Below are 21,614 nucleotides of genomic sequence, written 5' to 3'. Positions count from 1 at the left end.
GATTATCAAGCAGTTAACAGCATGATGGAATAAATAATAATTATTTGTAGATTTCCAAAAGAGGTGAGCATTCGGGCACAGTAGTTACATGCCTGCAAATTATCTGACAAGGACAATGTGATACATGTACACATTTGCTCCGATCACTTTGTACCAAGTGATTATAAAAATAGCATAGGACTGTGTAGCAGAAAGTGGTTATTGAAACCAGGAGCAGTGCCTTCCGTTAATGTGCCAAATCCTCCAGCTGCCGAATTGCAGTTCCAGTCAACATCTGAGATTATAATGGACGAGACACGTAAGATTGAAAACATACAAATTTTTTTTATTGAGGGTAGTAAATACTGACAACAGAATTGTTACAGCTATGGTTCAACATTATTCATATTGTTTTATAGGATTAGTGCCTTCTATTGATGTTCCAAATCCTTCAGCTGCCGAACTGCAGTTCCAGTTAACATCTGATTATACAATGGACGAGACACGTAAGATTGAAACATAAAAATTTTTTTTATTGAGGGTAGGAAATACTGACAAGAGTATTGTTACAGCTATGGTTCAACATTATTTATATTGTTTTATAGAATCAGTGCCTTCTATTGATGTTCCTCCAGATTTCACATCAGTTTCAAATGTAGGAGAACTGGAATTTTCAACATCCAAGAATGTGATGGATGAGACACGTAAATTTAAAACTAAACTATTTTTCTTGAGGGTACTAAATACTGAAAGGAGTTGTTATAGCTTTAGTTGAACGTAATCCATGTTGATTTATTAATAACAGTAATAATGACTTGCTTGAACTATTAAAAACGCTTTTATCTAAAAAGATTACATTTTCCTATTCCATATCTTATTCTCGAGATATTTTAGAATGTCCATTAAAATGAAAAACCCTACACCTATAATTTCAATCATTCTCTTCAAATATTATTATTTGTTAATTAACATTTATCCGTTAGAAGTTGCAAATAAGCATTCGGTCGCGACCGGGTAATGTTTTTTCTGTTTCGCGTCCTTTCCGTCTCATTTCCTAATCCTTGTCTCTCGCTCACACTCACTCAATAGACGCGCCTGAGCATAATGAGGCTTGACCGTCCATGCCCATATTTGGAATTCGTGCATCTCTTTTTTACGGGGCTCGTCCCGCTCATTGTGAAGATACGGAACTAGCAATATAGGAGTATTACATATATGGATTCACTCTGCTCTAGGTAAGGGCAATTATAAATCAACTTTTAACGTAACGACCAATAAGATCTAGTCATTTGGACGTTCATTCTGAACGCACCCCAGGCGACCGAATTCCCTATTAATGGCACATCAGTGTGTATTTCCGAACGCAGCCTATTGATATCTAGTGGTGGCGCTGGCGGCAAAGTCACTGGGGGCAGGGTGATCGCCATTTTGCTTCGTCAAGTGCCGAGATGATGCCATGATGCCGTCGATCCCGTTTGTTTTCCTTATATAGTGAATAGATTGATAGTTGCGGTGCAGTGATTTGTACATTTTGTCAGAATGACGCAGTTTTTGCCACCGAATTTACTGGCACTATTTTCGCCGCGCGAACCGATTCCGTATTTGCCACCTGCCAGCAAGCTTCCGCATGAGAAGAAGAATGGTGGTTACACCGGCGTCGGGACCTTCCTCAAGTATTTCGAGGTAAGAAAAGTACATTGCATTTTACTCAAGACCATCTTATCGATCGAGTTATTACGTCTATGTATTCTTTTCGCATAGATTTGTCTCGCGTTTGTACAAACGAATCGTTTCCTCATAACGTAAACTGACTGCTTTCCATTCACACATGGCTCTTAATGAAATTCTGCCCAAGTTTCCTCAAGTCGATGACGCCAATGTGATAAATGAATAAATTGAAGTCACCTTATTGTACACATAGAAGTTGTTGCACACATACATATGTACATATGCCTCCCCCAGTTATTTTAAAATACATAAAATGAATTTTTATTTCTAATTTAATTTTTGTTTCTAATCTAATTTCCAATTTTGTAATGTAACACTAAAGGCTACTGTATGTGAAGTTATTAAAAAGTAAAAATATAACAAGTATCTTAATTAATAAAGTATCAAATAGCTATATTGTTATATTTTTTAACTAAATATTGCAAATTTTATTTGTCAAAATATGTTATATTAGAATACGAAATATATACTTCTTTTTTTATAGGATCCTAAAGATACCCCTCCACCTCTACGTGTAGAGACTCGAGAAGAACGTTTGGAGCGTAGACGAAGAGAACGTGCAGAGCAAGTTGCATATAAACTTGAACAAGAAATTGCAGTATGGGATCCAGCTGGCATTTCCAATGTTACAGCAGATCCTTTCAAGACTCTCTTTGTAGCTCGAATTGTAAATATTATTTGTATAATATTGAGCAAAGATATAATTAAATTATTATATAGAATAGAATTTTAATAAATACTTGATTTTTCTTTTATTTTTACAGAATTATGACACCTCAGAATCCAAACTAAGACGAGAATTTGAAGTATATGGACCGGTAAAAAAGGTGAATATTTTTCTAAAAATAATTTTTTCTTTGCTAAAATTTTACAAAAAAACTAGATTTATGCTTTTCAAATTTCATTTTTTTGCAGATTGTAGTAACGCATAATACAATTAATGGCAAGCCTAGGGGATATGCTTTCATTGAGTATGAGCATGAAAGAGATATGCACTGTAAGTAGCAACAACTTAGAAAGGTAAAAAAAAAATTTTACCTTGTCGCGAAGCTCAATGAGCCCCATATAGTCTGGAATTTCATCTTATTTAGCGTCACTTCCAGCTAGATATTATGGGGGCAGGGCTATAGTTAGGCTACACATTTTCATTGGTACTTAAACTAGACGGTACCGTTTGGGGAGGGGGGACCCCGCCATACGCACACCCATGCAGGAATATCGTTCTGTAAATACATAAATATGGTAAAAGCGAGAAACGAACAAACAAAACAAAAACGACGTGAACGTTTATTGGCTGTCTTTGATTAATGCAGTTTTTATCTTGTTCTTGGTACAGCGTGGTGGCCGCTGCCGGCAACTAGTGCCGTTCACTATTCCATGCAAAATCCCTGAACCTGCCTGATAAGATAGGTTTGTATGTGTGGTAAGATCCAACATACAACAACGATTAGCGTCTACTTGCTTATCCTATTTATCGTGTCTGATTTCATCGATTAACGCGCGGTTTCAATCAGATCATAACGGGTGTTCATGATACCCGCAAGGCTGTTTACGGGATTTTTTGATCCGGGATTTTAACGTATAAAATTTTTTTTCTCTTAGAACATGTCCCATTAAACTGTTCATGGATTCATGGATCTGTGGATTCTAGAAGTCATTACTCTGTAATCGGCTCGTAGAACAATCTATAGGTCGTAAAATTTACAGACATTAGTATCTATGGATCCAAGAATCGCGTGAAAGTTAGCATTCTACATTGAAATTGATTCGTGGGCCTTTAGGATGAAGGTTCAGGGACACACATTACCCATTAACAACTGAATTCAATGAACATGTAGAACAGAGTACTTTGCACACATATTTCTCATTTGGAGGACACGAATAGCAGGATATTTCACAAATGATACAACCTTTGTAATTCTATGGCTTGATGGTAGAAAAATTAAGACGCTACATGTAATCAGGCATTTATTTCTATCCTCATGTCGTAGAATGGCATTAATTCTTCTAGTAGAAGAATTCGTCACGATATTAATATCCTAAAATAGGATAAATTTACATCCGACGGTATGTATCGTTATACATTTTATATAAAACGTGCAGGTAGCCCTACGCGCTTTTTCTAAGAATTTGATCATAAGATGCATTTTTTAGATATTATTTCATTTATTAATTATACGCAGTATATATTTTTGAAAGTATTAATTTTTAATGGTAGATTCGAAAATGCCATCACGAAATATAGGGATTAAATTAATTCTTTAAAAGCCACGTTATGATCGGTAAAAGTTTATATGTACGCGATTTTCTCGATGTGAACGTTTCAATAGTATCATAGTCTGTTAGTTGTGTAAATACAAAATTTGCATGAAAGTTGAAGAAGAGTACAATAAATAAAAAAAAAGGTAAAACTGAATACTATTATGGTTCAAGGATGTCCAATTTTTATTCGATATCTGTTGGAAGAGCGATTTAAAGATTTTAAAACAAGTCCTTGAACATATCAATTTCGATATAGAATACTAATTTCTCTTATTCGGCATTGAACTCTTGTTTTATAATGTCACTTTTTGCGAAAACATAATTTCGGATAATGCATAATGCACTTGCGGATTGTAGAGTCGTTGGATCCTAATTTTCTGAATCATCGAAATTGTGGATATCTGGCCGTCGTTGATTCTACAATTTTCGTATAACGAGATATCTGGAAAAAAAATTTTTTTTAAATACCGTAGGCTTTGATTTACAAAGTTGGATCTTCGGATCTACGATCGTGCAATATGCGACGCGGGTAATAACGACCAATAAACGACTTCCGCTCTCTCTATCTCTCTCCATCTCTCTCTCTCGAGTCGGGGAGATATTGAATTAGTGGAGTGAACACACAGGCAGACTTGCCTTTAACATTTATACGCTAAATGTAACCTATCGCTAGATCTTTATATCACATATCATAAGTATATACGAAATGCGCACGGTTTGGTCGTAAGTAGAATGAAATAAAAGCGCACCAGGTAAATGCAATGTAAACCTCTTCGGAGATTGAACGAACGAACGAACGTATGAAGACTGGGCATCTTCGCAATGAGTAGTCTCCTCGCGAGTCTCTTACGAGTTCATTTCACGATTAAACCGTACCTCTAAGCTTTGTGTTAACTTCCGTACGTAAGTAGCCGCGGTAGGTATTTTTTGTATTTGCTATACTTTTTTGGATCTCTTAAACAAGTAGTTTTAAGCTGCTTTAAAGTCCGGAGCATCCTTTGCTTCCGATCGTCGTGCAGTTGCAGTTAACAGCTTGTGACGCATTCTCTCGTTTTACATCGTAAAGTGCAATTTAAGACATTACATTTTGAGATTGTTATTCTAGGATTTTCGAAAGAGAAATATTTTTTTAAAACAAAGGGAAAGAAAAGAAAAAAAAGATGTCAATACGTTACTGACGATACAAACGTATGATTGTGAGAAAAAATTTATAATATTATTTATTTAAAAGTCCGATTCTCAAATTTATAAGAAAATGTTTGATTACTAGCTTGAAAACGCTCATACTTCGAGCTCCGATAATATTTCAACTTTTTACTTTCAAAGAAATTGTTTCGCGATTTCCATCTGATACGGGGACGAAAAAAACCTTCTTTTGTAATTCGCAGAATACGTTTTACGCTAATGCCAAATTGAATGTTTTATTTTCATTTTACCTGGTAAAACGACACACGCCGTTAAACGGATGTACGCGCGATCGGCTGCAACTCGTATCATTACTTCGTTATCCGAACATTGTCCTCAATATTCAACAACAATCACAGTCTGATTGCTCCTGTTGCGACAATTGGGATCGGCGATTCAGATGGAGATGTTCCCTCAGTACTTTAACGAGTACCTCTTCTCGAGATATTCAGCGAGACAGCATAATAGTCATTATACCGACTTGAGTTTTGTAAATCTATTCTAGGGTTTATCGTTCTTTCAAACGAATGCGATTTGCATTTCACTTTATCCTGCAACGTTGCAGGCAAATATTCAGGTGACTCTTCTCTTCTTCTTACGATTTCCTATTTGAACAGATATCAGGAGCATTTCTTTGAAACAGGATCTGCGGAATCAACGATTTTTTTTTTACATCTAATAATATACGTTTAATTTGCAGATCAAAACACATTCAATTGTATTTGGAAACCTTTTAAACCCAGGCTGGACAGACCTATGTTTATGGTCTCTAGATTAGAACTTGCAGATTCTCGAAATTGCGAGTATAGACTAAAAATTTTGTGAGTCCAGATAGTCCACGAGTCCGAGTATCTGTGTTGGAATCCGATTGGCGTTTCCCTTTTTTTTTTTTTTTTTTTTTTTTATAGATTCCGCAGATTTGAAAATTATTGGACCATACGATTTATGGTTCAATATTGCAGAATTCTAGCAGCTATTTTTTCAAAACTCTGAGTCTTGGAATGTACATTCAAGGACCAGTGGATTCGAGGATCAGTGGCTTGGAAATGCTGTGAGAATCGTTGATTATTAATAAACGATTCTCGATTCCAGTAACGCTCGATTCTATCTCGACAATTTAGGATCTTGATATCGGCCGATTTCAGGATCCGCAGTTCCAAGAATCATCCCATTGTGTTAGGTTTCTCGGAGGTTTGCCCTTTCGTTGGGCTGTAGACTTCGTAGACATAATCATTTAGGCGCATGAATTCGCTAGCGAACAGTAATTTCTGATCGGTATCTTTTAGCTGCATATAAGCATGCGGATGGTAAGAAAATAGACGGCCGCAGAGTATTAGTCGACGTCGAGCGGGCGAGAACGGTGAAGGGTTGGTTGCCTCGGAGACTCGGCGGTGGCTTAGGCGGTACTCGTAGAGGCGGGCCTGATGTCAACATCAAACATTCGGGACGGGAAGATAATGAAAGAGAACGGGAGCGGTATCGTTTAGAACGTGAAAGAGAAACCACGGGACGTGGCCTGGATAGAGACAGGTAACTGGCAAAAAGTGGAATGAGTAATAATTGGAGTAAGTGGAAGAAGTTATAAGATGTGAAATATATAAATTGTTTAATATTAATTATAATTTATAGGGATCGCGATCGTCTGGATAGGGAACGTCGTAGATCGCGCGATCGTAAACGGAGAACTAGAAGCAGATCACGTGAACGCAGACGCAGGCGAAGTCGTGATCGATTGCCAGATCCTGATATCGAGGAGATCGAACGTCCACGCGACAGAAGGGATCGTGATCGCGATCGCGATCGGGATCGCAAAAGGCGACGATCGCGAAGCAACGATCGTGATCGCGACAGAGATCGTAAGCGAGACAAGCGGGACAGGGATCGTGATCGTCGGGATAGAAAGGATCGTGGTGATCGTCAGGATGAAGATACGAAAGAAATTCGTATCAAGGAAGAACCGTTAGATGGTAAATTTGATGAAGGAATAAATTTTTCCTTTATTAATGTTTTAAAAATATTTTGACATGCCTTAAAAAGATTAACAAAAGATTGAACATTTACATATGTTAAATTACCTTTCAGATTATCCAGACTACAGTAACACATTTACAACATCAGGCTCATATTTCACCGCGGTTAAATACGAAGACGATAATGATCAGGAAGTGGAAGAGAAATACCGAATTCCAGAGGGTCGTCCTGACCCGCCTCCGTATAACAATTATGATTCCGTACAAAATTATTGATCTCGAACAATACATGTTCCAGTGTATCCCTTTTTTCACCATAAGCCACTACCGCTTTATTTTATCGTTGTATTGTCTACTGCTAAACCACAATACTGACAAACTAGCTCTTTTAAGAGCGAATTGCAAGTTGGACGCTCTTCAATTATATATAAAATATTTGGACAATTTATATATATATATATGGATGTTGCAAAAGAATTACATAAGTTATTTAAAATTTTCAATTTTAAACTTCTGAAATAATTTATGCTACTATGAAAATAAGAAGAGCGAAGATATGAATTTATATTTAGTAAATTTTAACATAAAAGGTCGTAAAAGATTGAATATTGCTATATGTGTTATGCGATATAAAAACAGCTGATAATTTGTACAAATTCCTTTATTATCTTTAAAAAAAGTGAATAACATTGATTAAACTTGCAAGAAATTCACGAGAATTATATATAAGTGCAACAATTTATGTTCTGATTTGAAGTAAACCATCTTTTTTCCCTCTTTCTATCATTGATGAGATTATGTTTACAGTGAAAAAAATCAACATTAATAAAAATGAATTAAAGAGCAACTAATGATTGTAGCAGATAATATGAAACTTTACGATATGAAAAAGAGAACTTATACTTGAACAAGAACTTATAATTGATTGAATGCTACGCTGTTCAATAAAACAATATAATTTAAGTATCGTTCATCTATATGTAACCGCGTGTGCAAATACATACATACACACACACACACACACACACACACACAAATTGACTTATGACTACTACATGTATATTTATATGTGAAGTAAAATAAAATATAAAATTAACTTGTTACACATATCCCTCGTTTCTTGGTCTATATATTAGAAACTTGTATTCAGGTATATTAATATTTTAACTCTGGAAAGAAATTTGTTTTCCAAGTGTAATGTCGAGCGAAGGATAATGTCGGTTCGCGTAATGAAACGCAATCTTGATTTTATACATTGCTCTGCAATTCTACCAATCGATTCCCTTGATCGTTTGATATGCCAGAACGCCACGCAAGCGTCAAACAATTTCACAAACGAAACAAAAGTGCGGTCGATTAACGCGGTTTAGTAAACGAATAAAATAGTAACGAAGAAATAAAAATATCTATTGTTCCTCAAATATAATTTTTAATTGAATATCATTAACTTTATATTGTCAAAACACATCAATTATTTAATAATATAATTGTATGCTTTTTTTAATTTAAAATGCAAAAATTAAAAATTTTTATATGACGAGATGAGATAATTTTTTTCAATTCGTTTATTTTTGATACCTTGAATATTTCTGAGTTTATCGATTCCCGATATCAATATGCTAAATTTAAGAAATTTATAATAGTTATGAACAATGGTCTTTCATCATTAATTAAAACATTATACCGTTTTTTCAACACGATTTTCCTGCTAAATAGTCTGCATGTGCGTTGCTTTCCGGAAATTGCAATCCCCCTTGCCCCTACCTCTATCTTCTCATTCCTGCCTCTCCTTCCGTCGAAACTGCACTCTGATCTGTCGCGTTCATCATTTAAAAAAAATCAATGACAGCAAATTGCTCCTCGTATGCCAACTTTGCAATGCAATCTTTTCAATTATTCTCGACAAAATTTTTCTATAATGTGGATCTCTTAATTTAATTAATCTTTTTTTACAGAGAGAATTTATACTTGAATTTTTATCTTCCTCTCCGCGAGGGAGATTTGCAGAAGGAAATTTTTAAGAATTAACATCATGAAACATGAAAAACTTGTGTCTTAAAAACAAAAATCAATTCGATAATTAAATCCATTTGATTAAAATCCGATTTATTAAAAAACTGTAATAAATAAAAGGATATTTGTTTTGTAAATACTTTTAAGATGGATATCCAATTTTTCTACAAAATACCTGATTCCATACACTGATGGAATGTTTCAGAGTGTAGCGTGAGATAGTCCTGATGATCCCTGGAGATTCGGTGAGCGAACCGGCTTGATGTTTAGTATTCTGGCGGCGGAAGCGATACGTACAGAGCAACGTGTAAGTTGATATAGTGCATCACGTTGATAGAGTTAGTCGAATGGACAAATGGATAGCAAGATAGAAAGCAGATATATGGTGAACATATTATGTAGAAGGTTTATGAAGTTTATATTTTCTATTTTCTTGAAATTTGTATTTATAATGTACAAAGTAAAGTAAAAATCGATATTAAGCATGCGGGATATTTATAAGTTCTTTATCTAACGTGTATTATCCCGGGAAATATTCTAAGATGTATGTTCATCATATAACGCATGAAATTGTGAATAAAAGAAATGAATTCTCACGTTACTGTTCTACTTCGGATATGAAATGAAGTAAGACGCACGATTATTTATGATTTTGCGATTAATTATAATCCAGTAAGATTACTAGATATGATTGAGTGTTTAGTACATGGCTATTTAGTTAGCAAATGTATTGAATCAACAGTATTATTTATCGCAAATTGGTAAAAGCATAGATTTGAATAAAATCCGGAAACTAGTTACCTTCAATTTATTATGTATAATATATAATATATTATACACACATTTTACATAATTAATAAGTATTTTCAATTTACAAACTATAATTTTCAACATAAGATATATTTTTTTAATTTAAGCATGTAGCTTAAGCATCTCTTCTCAAATCACTTCCAAATGTTTGTTTTTTTGCTACAAACTTTAAAAATACTATTAATACGTATACATATTTTGTCTCAACTATCGATTCGATTAAGTGAATTGCTTTTTTTGAAAATTGAAAAAGAGAATTTATTGTCTTGAAACAAATTTAATTTTGACTTCTTTGAGTTGCAATTACAAACGTGACTCTCAAAATTCTATTAAATTATTTCACATCTCAAGATTAGTTTCAGCTTGTAAGTTTTTGAACAGAAGCGCAATTATAAATACGAATCAATGTCAAAGTATCGAATGATGCTACAGGTGATGTGGAGTATTAGCTAATAAACCCATATATATGTATACTATATATATTATATTATATAAATTTATGATGAGAGACAGGTGGGGGGAGGGGGAGAGGAGAGAAAACAAGGATAAATCTGAATACTGTTTTTGACAGATGCGCCAAACGTGTCGTTAAAGAATCAAGTTTGGCGAGATTAGCCAAAGGAAGAAAGAAAATGATATAAGAAAATTATTTTTTTAACACTTCTCTTGTAACTATCTACACTCGAGTCTTTTGAAACTCTTCTTGCATATGTTTCATGTATGTAGTCACAATCTTGCACATACTCATTGGTACATCTTTTTTCAACCTTTCCGCGTGGCGAAGAACGGCAGGGTCATGAGGGCATATAATGGAGGGTGTACGACGACCGACGACCGACGACCAGCGCGGTTGGCGGCGACGTTGCGTGAGGGGAGGGGGTGGGCGGGTTGAGAAAGGGAGGTTTCGCCGGGAAGGGATAGCGAGAGGTAAACTGGCGATGTGAAGCTGGGGGACAGGGAAAGAGGGTGAGCGCCGGTAGACCGGCAGGTAGCTGAAGGGTGGAGGGCGGAATGTAGGCGGCTGGCGCGCTCTCGAGCGGGGGGTGGCGCGAACAGGAGGTGGCAGGCTCTGCTTTGGTGCGTCAGAGCCTGCAGTGAGCCCGGCAGTGAGGCGAAACGTTGGGCTCCGCGCGGGAGTCTCGTTGGCCGCCCGTTTCTCTCGAGAGTCTCGGGGTGCCTTTTCCCTCGAACCATAATTTACGCACCACGCCACGCTACCCCCTGCCATCACCATCACCACCACCCTCCTGTCTCCTGTCTGCCCGAGCCTAATTTCCCCAGCACCCCTCATCAGTTCGTCGTATCGGAAAATTTCACGCACTTTCGCGGCTGTTTGTGGTAAAAGCGCGCCGGCACGCACGCACGACTTTCGGTAGGCAGCCCTTCTCAAATAATTTCGGTATAGAAACCTTGTGATTTGACCGTGCGATAGCCATGGTTGGCGACACGCCGCTGCTCTTTCTGTGTTGGGGCTGTCTCGCAGGGGTGCGGATACCCCGTGGACGGCACGCGCTGGATGCTGCGAAACCGGCCGGAAGACTTTAACGCTCCGATCGGGCGTCGAGCGATGCCGGTCATCGTCCGAGATCATCCATGATTATAAATCATTTTTTTCTGTCAGAATTTTATTAGTTTTCGAATCGAGAGTCATAAGAGTGTGTGATTTTCCATGATAAATTTTTTCAGATCTCTGTACGAAAATCGGGAAGTGCAATATTTTCAGTTTAGTTACATTTAAGATTATTTTAGAGTACCCTCCTTAACATGATATCTAATGAATATTGTGATGTCGTATAAACGAATATACGTACGATATTATGATATTGTACGAATATTCGTACCTAGAATATTCTAGGATATTCATGCGATATCTTGTGCTATTAGAGAGGTGTTACATTTTTGAAAACGATTCTACGCGTAAATCTTATTAACTTTAATGACATATTTATCTTTTGTGATTAGGATCGAGGGATGGGAGATATCATTATCACGTGCATACACATATATACGGAATAATAAATTATATATATATATTTTTTTTTTTTTTAACTATTAGGGTGTCGCTACATTATGCGAAGGTAAAAAATATACTAAAAATATACTAAATTTTTAGGATTTTTTTTGTATAAAGATCAAATATGCAAGAGATTAATTCGATATTTTTTAATCACAGAGATATTCAATGCCAATGTCTTTGGATAGTTTGTTGAAAAAGAAATTGAAAGTCTACCAGAGGAGCGTAGTGTCTTTGAGGTCGAAAGTTCACGAGAACTCCGATTGCGGCTGCTCATACGCGTGACTGATTCTGATCTCTGACGTTGACGATGCATCTAGTTTTAATTATTTAATTGTATTGAGCCTCGAACGAAAAAGTTTATTCGCACGAAGACTATATTTTCTTGCTATTATGTTCAATTACCTAATCTTTTCTTTTTGGCATAATCCGAATGCTTAATCTAATTGCGTTGAGTTTTAATTTTAATACAAAATTTTATTGCGTTTTATTACATTCTATAAAATAATGGTGTCATCATTTGAAACTTATTAAGAGCACTTAACATTTGAAACTTATTAAGAGCACTTAACATTTGTCCAATTATAATTCTAATTTTGATTTTTGATTTGAGATTCATCATCGTTAAATATATCAAGTTGATTAATTATCACGGACGCGAGCAATGTAATCTACTTTGAACGAGTTAATATATGTATACTTTTACATAAGATAAATTTCAAATCGGACCAACATTGCCGTCGATTCTATGAATTTCTCGTAAAATCTCACCGAATAGGAACGAGCTCACAAGTCTCGGTTAGAGGTCGTAGGTCTGTCGCAAATAACTGTCAGTTCATTGAGAATTTATGGAAGATTTAAGTTTAGATTTTTAATTGTGTGATCGTGTGTCCCACTTCGGGCTTTTGCCGACGTTTGTTTCAAATTCATTTACTCGCGTCTCGGTATAAGAGGTATCGACGAGGAAATCGATCGATCACGAGAGGGAGCGAAATTGGTCTGGCAGACTTTGATAGGATAACATGGGTTCGCGATGCGGAGGGATGCCGCGTGTGTTTCCCTTGTCCGCGAGCTCTCTCACGCACCGCCAATGCGGCTGAGATCGCGCGATCCCATTGGCTGCTCCCGTGCCGTGGTGTCGGCGATGGGTACGTCCAGGTTCGACGCTCGTGCTCGACCGAGGTGTGCGCGCGTAGTTTCTCGCATTTCCCTGCGAGTAGCGTTCAGCCAGTTAAGCCAGGCAGGCGATCGCGGCAAGAGGAAGCGTGGGACTCTTTTTCCGGGACGCTTACCGAAAATCAGCCTAAACGAGTCTTATCGCGCTATCGATGCTGTCGCCAATTCCTTCACTTTCGTACCTTTAGCTTGTATTTTTTATTTAGAGTTTGCGCGAGTGCGTGACTGTGTAATTAGTGGGTCCTAGCGAGGAGGGCAAGCCGTTCCTTTTAGAAAATTTTGCCAATTTTTAACAATCGTCGAAGCATCTTGGAAATAATTTTACACCTTTTACGTTTGAGAGAAAAGATCTTGGAAGTCATCGTTACTGGGAATCCAAGAGACAGCATCTGAGAAATTTGAAAATTTAAATACTCGAAAAAAATGTATATTCTCTTGTAAATTGATAAAACGGTACTATAACAATAATTAATATAACGGTTCTTGGCTCTGTAAACAATGTGATATAGTATATCCGTATCGATATGAAAATTTCTCAGGTAAATTTCTCATGATAACTATCAACGAGATTATTTATTTCAAATGATGTTCGGAGCAGGATCAAGTTGGTAATTATAGTCGTTTTGATAAGTTACTGATAATTGCGGCAAATAATATATCATAATTATCATAACCGTAATACCGTATACCATAATTATCATATCATAATAATATATCATAACCGATAAAAGTCATTATCAGCTCCGTGTCAACTTATTAACCGATTGAAGCTACTTTTTTTTTCTCCACATTAATACAATACTCGACAAGTTGTGCGTACGCGCCGGTCTCGTGCTGCATTTGGCTCTTGGCCAATGGAAGGAAAGTGCGAATTTCCGCGAATTCGAGAAGGGCAAATGAAAAAGACAGGGGTGGATTAGAGAGTGAAAATGGTGTTTCATTGACGAGAGAGAGAGAGAGAGAGATAAAGAAAGCGCGATTCGTGGCTAATACATATCGTGTGACGTGATTATTTTGCGGTTATGTGTAGCGAGATGCGATCCGGTGACCGGGCGTTATCACGCGCCTGCCGAAGGAAAAGCGGATCCTTTGGCCACTCGTGTTGTAAGAACGACGAGCGTCATTTGGGTTCTTCGGCCACGTTTTGAAAGTGGCCACGAGCGAAAGTGCAGTGTGCGATACTCCTTCGAACGCCGTCGTCGACTGCACCTGCAGGGGTGCATTGATCCGACGGTGAGGTGAGAAAGGGGGTGGAAAAGGACGGGAGAGAAGGGCGACCGAGTCGCAGCGCGGGTATCCTGGAATTTGCGCAGGACGATCGGGAAACGCAGACCGCTGTGTCGGATTTATTCTGATGGCATTCTCTTTTGGGATTGGTTCCCTTAACAAGCGACTCTTGCGCTATTTTTGTACAATAATAAACGCCGCGTAATACTATTACCATATCTCATTAGACGATAATAACTGTTGGCTTTGAAAAATAATATTTTAATACTTTTAATCATTCGCTGGCAAAATTCAAAATTATCGCCATTATAGAACACATAAGCATAAAATAAAATTATTGAGCGAGATTGATTGAAAATTCAGAGTATTAATCACTTTTTCGATATACGCTTTAGCCGACTATTTACTCAAGAATCTTTTCAACACGAGCAAGGTCGCGATAAACTTCTACCCTTTAAATCATCAAACACATTACTTCCGCGCATTATATCTCAATGGTCAATTTATCGTACTTCTTACGCTAGAATTCTCCCATATTTTCCTTTGTGTGCGTGTGTGTGTGTGTGTGTGTGTGTGTGTGTGTGTGAGAGAGAGAGAGTATGTGTTTATACCCTATGCATATGCTCTTTTCTTTATACAGAGTCTCACCATCCCAGACGCGAAAGTTTGCCACAGCCGCGTCGTCGGTCGGCGAGCTGGCGAAAAATATGTTTCTAGTAACAAAAGGCGTTTAGCGGCGCGACTTATCTCTCTAACAGAGCCTCGGCCATTACCACGCCAATTTCCAGATATTTTTAAGGGGATCGATAGTGGACTGTTTGCGGTTCTTATGCATCTGGCACACGCGCGCCGGCCAACATGCAAGCGCCATGGGCATTTTTTTTTTTTTCATCTTTCTACCCCTTTGAAGCGTTCAATCCCTTTGAAGCACGCCTCTTTAACTGCTTAGTCTATGAAAAATATGTTACTACACCATGTCCATTAGAAGTCGCGTGTATTTGTACTCTCGCCAGTTGTGATTGGCTATAGGTTTTTACTTTTTTACTTCTTATAGTTTGGAGTCTTTTTTTTATTGAAAAAGTTTTTCCCATTATTGCTTGTATTTTCTTTTATCCGGAAATCTGTGTATCTCAAGATCTTTCGGAGATTGATTTTCCGTGCTCGTTTTAAAATCCATTAAATGCTCATTACGTAATACACGTATAATGAGCATTAGATATATTCTTCGCGCATAATACTTCACTTGTCATCTTGGCTAATGTAATTATGATTACAAGCAATTTGCAGAATTATCTCGGGAATCGTCCTATGAATCTTCTTTAAATGGTTGGCGCGTGACGTTTCTTGAGAAGGTAGAAGTAATTCCATTTTTCTCTCCGTTGCAACCGTTTTTTTCCGGCTTAGCCTCGTTATTCCGCGATAGCACCTTTATTAATAGCTCATTGCAACAGAAACTAAGTATCCCGTGTCATTGAATAAATATTTATTTTTTGCAACCTTTTAACAAGCGGCTGATAACCTCGCTTGGTCGAATTATTTTGAAAAAACTCATTTTACGAATATTATATATACGTATCTTCATGCAATTGGAGCTTTCCATTAAAAGTTACAAATTAAAAATTTAATTTTTAATGAAATGGAAAATTAAAGAGTGAAAATCTAGAATATCAGGCCTAATATCTATTTGTCAAATAGTATAATTACTGAAAAAGTTTAATCAGATTGTTTTATTATAAACGCTGTATAGCAGAATACGTTTTAACATGTGTAATTATACGAGGCTCTGTTAAAAGGCAAATCCCCAAGTTTCCTCTCCTGCAATTCATTCTCTCTTCGGTATTAAAACGATGGAAAGAATTATCTTCCGTGAGAAAGGAAAAAGAAATTGATTTTTCTTTTAATTCGAATAGTTGAGATTCTTTTCGCGATTGGATTGTTACTTTTACGATGCTCTTATTTAATCTTTAAGCGAACGGTTTAAAAATAAGACGCTACTGCTCGGGGTTAGATCTTTATTTCAATTTAAAATTAGTGTCAAGGAGAAAGTATGTATCATCTAATACAAATGTATAATTCGTAACCGCTATTACCGAAATAACTATTGGAAAATATTTCATCATTTTCGATTCACGAGTAATATTATGATTTTCATTGACAAACAAAAGTCTATGAGTGACGATTGCAGTAATCGTTTGGAAATAAATAATATTTAACGTGAAACAATATAAAAATTGAAAAAAAAACTTTTTCAACAAATTTATTGACTGTTTCATTTATGATAACGCATTACATTATAGCACATGGTTGATCGAGACCTGATCGATCAGTGCTTAATCTCAAAGAGAATCAATCCCATGAGTGCACGGAAGAATTTAAAAGAAATAGTAAACTTTTTCTCCGCAAAGTTGGACGGATCTTGACCCACCGCCACTAAGTTCGCCAACCTCCCTCGTACAACCTGCAGCCTGTGACATAACATTTGTCGTAGGAGAAAGAAAAAATCATCGAAGAATAGTTGAGTGAAGAAACTGCGAAGATGACAGTAACGTCTTGAACGTCGTTGGAAAATTGGGTGTTGGGAGGAGAGGAGGAGTGCGAAGTGCAAAGTGCGAGTGCACAAAAACGAGACACGGTGGTGGTGGTGGTGGTGGCGGTGGCGGTGTTCAGGCGGCGAGGGGAGGTGCGGGGCCGGCAAAGCCTTGTAACGAAACGAAGGATTAGATGGTGGAGGTGCTCGGGGGCCGGGCTAGGGAGCCTACGGGGCCGCGCAGGGCACCTCGCACCTACCCAGGGCCAGTGCAGCTGCAGGTGCGCCGCCGCCGTGTGGGCCCCCGCGAGGAAAACGTAAAAGTCACCACCTTTGTGATCCAGCTTTGGGAAGAGGAGTCGAAGGATCGCGGAATTTGTATCGTTGAGACGAGCTCTAAAAAGGAGCGGCAGGCACGTCCCAAGCTCATCGCACGGCTCTACGCGGCGGAAGGCGACGCGACGAGCGAGAAACTGCCGTCGGAAAAGATTGATCCGACGGGACGACAGGACGACAGGGAGGAGAAGGAGGAAGACGTTAGTCCGTTCGATTACAAGTCGGAGCCCAGATTGGGCTCCCGTGTAAGGAGCGAGGCTGGCGAGCGCAATGTGGCAGAGCGGCGGCATGGGCACCCATGCGGCCAACAACCCGTGGATGAAGTTGATGGGCATCGTCCACAAGGAACGGAGGCATCACGACTCGGGGTCCACCGCCGCCGCTGCCACTTCTGGGGTGCAGGGTTCAGCGACCACCGGCAGCAACGAACGGACGCTCAATCAGTGAGTTCATTCAACCTTTCTCATACATAAAAGATCTTTTCATACGTTTTTATTTTATCACTATTAATTATTCTACATGTAATAATTTATACTGATAAAAAATAGGGGAGGCCGGGGTTATTTGTTAGACTTTTTTTTGTGTCCCCTGAGTCCTATATTCATTAAAAAAAAAAAAAAAAAAAATGGGGCGGTTTGAAAGGTTGAACCTTTCCCTTCACAATGCCGGTATGGATAGACCATGGAAGTGTACTTGCTTTGAAGTACATATAAAAATGTGGACCAATGCTAAGAATTACGAATAGTCCCAAGCCTGGGGTAATTCGTAACTAGTCTGGGAATATCCCGAAATTTGTGTTTCAAGTTGAAAAACTGTAAAAAAGCTGTTGTTAAGACTTTCTTTTATTTAAAAAAGGATATAGGTATACAAAAAACAAATGCAAACATACACGTTTGCATGTCTTTTTATGCCATCGATGTGACAGATTTCTTAGCCTCACAAGTGTCAATCTTTAACGTTTTATAACTTTTTACCTGTTTAAGAGCGACAATTTTATATTCATATTCATGTTCTATGTACTAAAATACACAATATTATCAAATTTGAACTAAATCAAAGAAGAACTTTACCTCAATGCTTAACTCTGCGTAGCGCAGACGTTCGTAATACAGCCAAAGGGTTAGGGTTACCCAACTTAGGTTAGGCGCTGCAATCAGTATTAACGAATCGCCCCGATGTTTGATATTACGAAGAGCCCCAACATCAACTGTGCGCATTATTGCATATGATCGACAAAAATAGACATCACACAGTAAAAAGTAAACACGAAATGTTTCAAATACATTCAACTGGACACGATACATTCAAAGTTTGCAAAAAAACCTTATTATCTTATTTAAATTTTGAAGAAATGCCGACTATCAGAAATTACTTTGACTGTCGCAAAACACATTTTTCACTACTACGACTTCAATATGACGCCGTTATGAACAAAACTTTGTTAGCAACATTGTTACATTAGGACGTGTTTACAGTATTTAAAGTAAATTTTTAATATGTACTTATAAAAAGATATTTCCAATTATCGAATTAACGTCTAACGGTTTGCCCCGGTCTTCCCTAAACATTATGTATGAGGTACGTGTCTTTATACATATATGCGTGTTTAAATCAAATGCTGATGAAATGTTTATTGAATGTTGCGTTAAGTTGAAATTACGTATAAGAAATACTTATTGACATGATTCGCCGTCGAAAGTTATCGGTTATATAACTCGTCGGAATGACGTAGCAAACGTAGAATGATTGAAACTCGATGAGTTTGATTTGCTCATTGAAGGGTCGACAAAAGCAAATACGATGTAACGTCGAGAAAGAAGGAAGCGGTCGATCTGTGCAGGGATCGAGTTATAGACACGCTCATTTCCTCTTATCCTCGACCGAGATACTTGATCACCTTACAAATTTCTCGGAAGTCTTGAGGACTTTTAATTCGATGAGTCAGCTATCGAGTAGTTCAAGTAGATATGTGTATTCGCTATGCTTCGATATAGAGTATATATTCTAGATGTACAGATTATGTCATAATTAATATTAGAAAACTTGTAGATTAACCCGTTGAGGTCACTGGGGGTCCAAAAGACCCCACGCTAACTTTAAGAGTACACAGACCATTTAAAATCGAACTTTTTATGAAACTAATTTTTATTTGAAAATAAATTATCTTGAGAATATGCTCTTAAATTTTTGTTGAATTATCTCAAAAATTAAAAATTTTAGAGGAGAAGAAGGTATTATGGCTACTGTCGACAATATGGTTACCCCTATTATCTCCGTTATTAGATGACGTATTCTAACAATTGCTTATGGAGCTATTCATTTAGTAGTTCGCCGATTTTTATTGATGTTAATATGACAATACATAATAAGTGACAATTGTTATAAGGCATTTTTATTTTTGAGCACTTTTAACTTTTTCAAGGTTTACCTTTAACCTTTAATTACTCATACTTTCTCATTATTCTTAAACTTGAGTGTATTATCACACGAATGTACATACACTTGAGTATTTTTTTTATTATTTATCTTTTTATTCAGCTATACACATTTTGAGTTATACAAAGTTAAAACAATAACATGGAATTTCATTAATATGGCCTTTTAAGCGAAATTTTTATATTGAAATATTTCTTCGCTAAATCGATCGTCATTCTAGAGAGCGGTGTTTAGAAACATTAAAAAATTGTTTTATGTTTGTTGTTTAATGTTAAACAGGGATAAAATGATATTTTTAACTAAATTTCTAATGGTATTTTTAAAGTTAATGAACGCAAGAAAATTCTATATTAGGAAAATTCTAAACAATGGAAAATTAAAAATACATAATTTTGTAACAAGATACTGTGTTTCTTCTAAACTAACTTTTTTAAATTATTCTTATAGATAGCCATATTACAACCACTTTTTTTTCTGCCACCGATTATGCAGAGCATTAAATTTTTATAAATCACGTCCTAAATAATAAATATTTCATTATTTTGAGCCTAGAATCTGTCAAACAACACTTTGACGAATGTAATCGTTCAAGTTTCAATAGAAAATATTAATTATAAACAAAATGATTTAATAAAATGAAAATGGGTGCCATATTATCCTCTTCTCCTCTATTAATATTTTTGTAAAAGAAGTCAAATTTTGCAGTTTTTTTATTTGAATTTTTTTATTATATTAAATTCTAATTAAAAAAATTATTGGATGATAAAGAACAGATCTCAAAGTATGTCCAGTAAAAATTTTGCTACAAAATATCAGAAAACTAGCGACTGATTTTGTGCAGGGAGTCCAGTGGACCCCATATGACCATTATGTTATTATTTGGAAGTGTGACCTCAACGGGTTAATTCCTGTTTTAGAAATCAACGTAGTCAATGCGTGATAATATCGATATATAGAACGAAATAAATAACGTTAACAAGAGAAAACCGCACGTACAATTCATGATTGTCATATTTTGGTTACGATGAATATTTTTATGAAAAAATTTATTTATTTATTATTTTATCAGAAAAATTGCCCTTCTTCTATATTTTACTAGCAATTCAAAAATGTTCTGTGTTTATGATATCTTGAAATTGTTTCCGCTCAAACGCAGTTTGTGTAGCGAAGAATATGACAACGTTTATCATTTATTGTCATTTAATTTCCGGTTGAATGGGTAGTAGAGAAACGAGAATCGTTCCTCTTAAAAGTCGCTTTCGATACTGACGAATGTTATGTTCTTCAGACAGGTGAGCGATTTCTGTGAGCAATTTTATCTCGCCACGAGGAATTTCAACGGCGAAAAGACATTGAGGAATGCCCTTATGCCTAGGGATTCTTGGGAACACACACACACACACACACACACACACACACACACACACACACACACACACACACACACACACAGTCACGTTTTAGATTGCACAACTACAAAGGCGAATAGCATGACGAATTTCGGGATATTGTGCACGCATTTTCATTTGCTGTCGAAAAATGTCATCCGTTTTTTCCGTGCGACAACATATAACAAACTCTTACCAGTTTTATAGTGAGTAATAAAAAAAAAAAAAAACAGTAAAACATTTTGGGAATCATTCAGTGGAAATGAAATGCGATAATCGGATATGATAATTTGGTATTTCCAATTGTTACGTGTGCAAGTTAAATACGAAAAAAATACTTTGCTATAAATAATTCTTTCATGAAATAATTCAACCTAAATGCTCAAACTAAGATTGATTTTATTTTAATTATGACTTAGCGATAGCTAAGAATGATACGTAATGTAAACTCCGCTTTCTCACCTTTGACAATTGAAACGCGATGCGCGGGTGGGCATTAATATCGTATATCGTAGAGAAAGCAAAAGAGACCATAAGAGGAGAATGTGCGCTTTTTCTTTTCT

The 21,614-nt window shown here is 36.7% G+C and overlaps 2 protein-coding genes across 7 annotated transcripts in view; both read left to right on the top strand.

The window, feature by feature from the left end:
• Window positions 1-1,397: 1,397 nt before the first annotated feature.
• Window positions 1,398-8,233, top strand: LOC105204890 (U1 small nuclear ribonucleoprotein 70 kDa). Its single transcript, XM_011174165.3, is given in 9 exon segments — window positions 1,398-1,662; window positions 2,192-2,374; window positions 2,472-2,534; window positions 2,623-2,704; window positions 3,044-3,088; window positions 3,091-3,117; window positions 6,441-6,684; window positions 6,784-7,121; window positions 7,237-8,233. Coding segments are annotated over 9 exon segments (1,290 nt in total). The 5' UTR covers window positions 1,398-1,518; the 3' UTR covers window positions 7,401-8,233.
• A 2,863-nt stretch (window positions 8,234-11,096) lies between these two features.
• The window catches only part of LOC105204888 (potassium voltage-gated channel protein Shaker), a 114,125-nt gene continuing 103,607 nt past the window's right edge, over window positions 11,097-21,614 (top strand). The window contains exons 1-2 of one of the 6 annotated variants that reach the window (XM_039458923.1): window positions 11,097-11,319; window positions 14,168-17,670. In XM_039458923.1, coding sequence (XP_039314857.1) covers window positions 17,498-17,670 — 173 coding nt within the window. In that variant the 5' untranslated portion in view covers window positions 11,097-11,319; window positions 14,168-17,497. Of the gene's footprint in view, window positions 11,320-11,978; window positions 17,671-21,614 lie in introns of those variants that run through there. The other 5 variants (XM_039458922.1, XM_039458925.1, XM_039458924.1 and 2 more) reach the window with 5 other exon arrangements.

Source organism: Solenopsis invicta, chromosome 16, assembly GCF_016802725.1.
Source record: "Solenopsis invicta isolate M01_SB chromosome 16, UNIL_Sinv_3.0, whole genome shotgun sequence".
Classification (NCBI taxonomy): Eukaryota; Metazoa; Arthropoda; class Insecta; order Hymenoptera; family Formicidae; genus Solenopsis; species Solenopsis invicta.
Note: the sequence above shows the minus strand (reverse complement) of the source record. Positions and strands in the feature narration are given on the sequence as shown.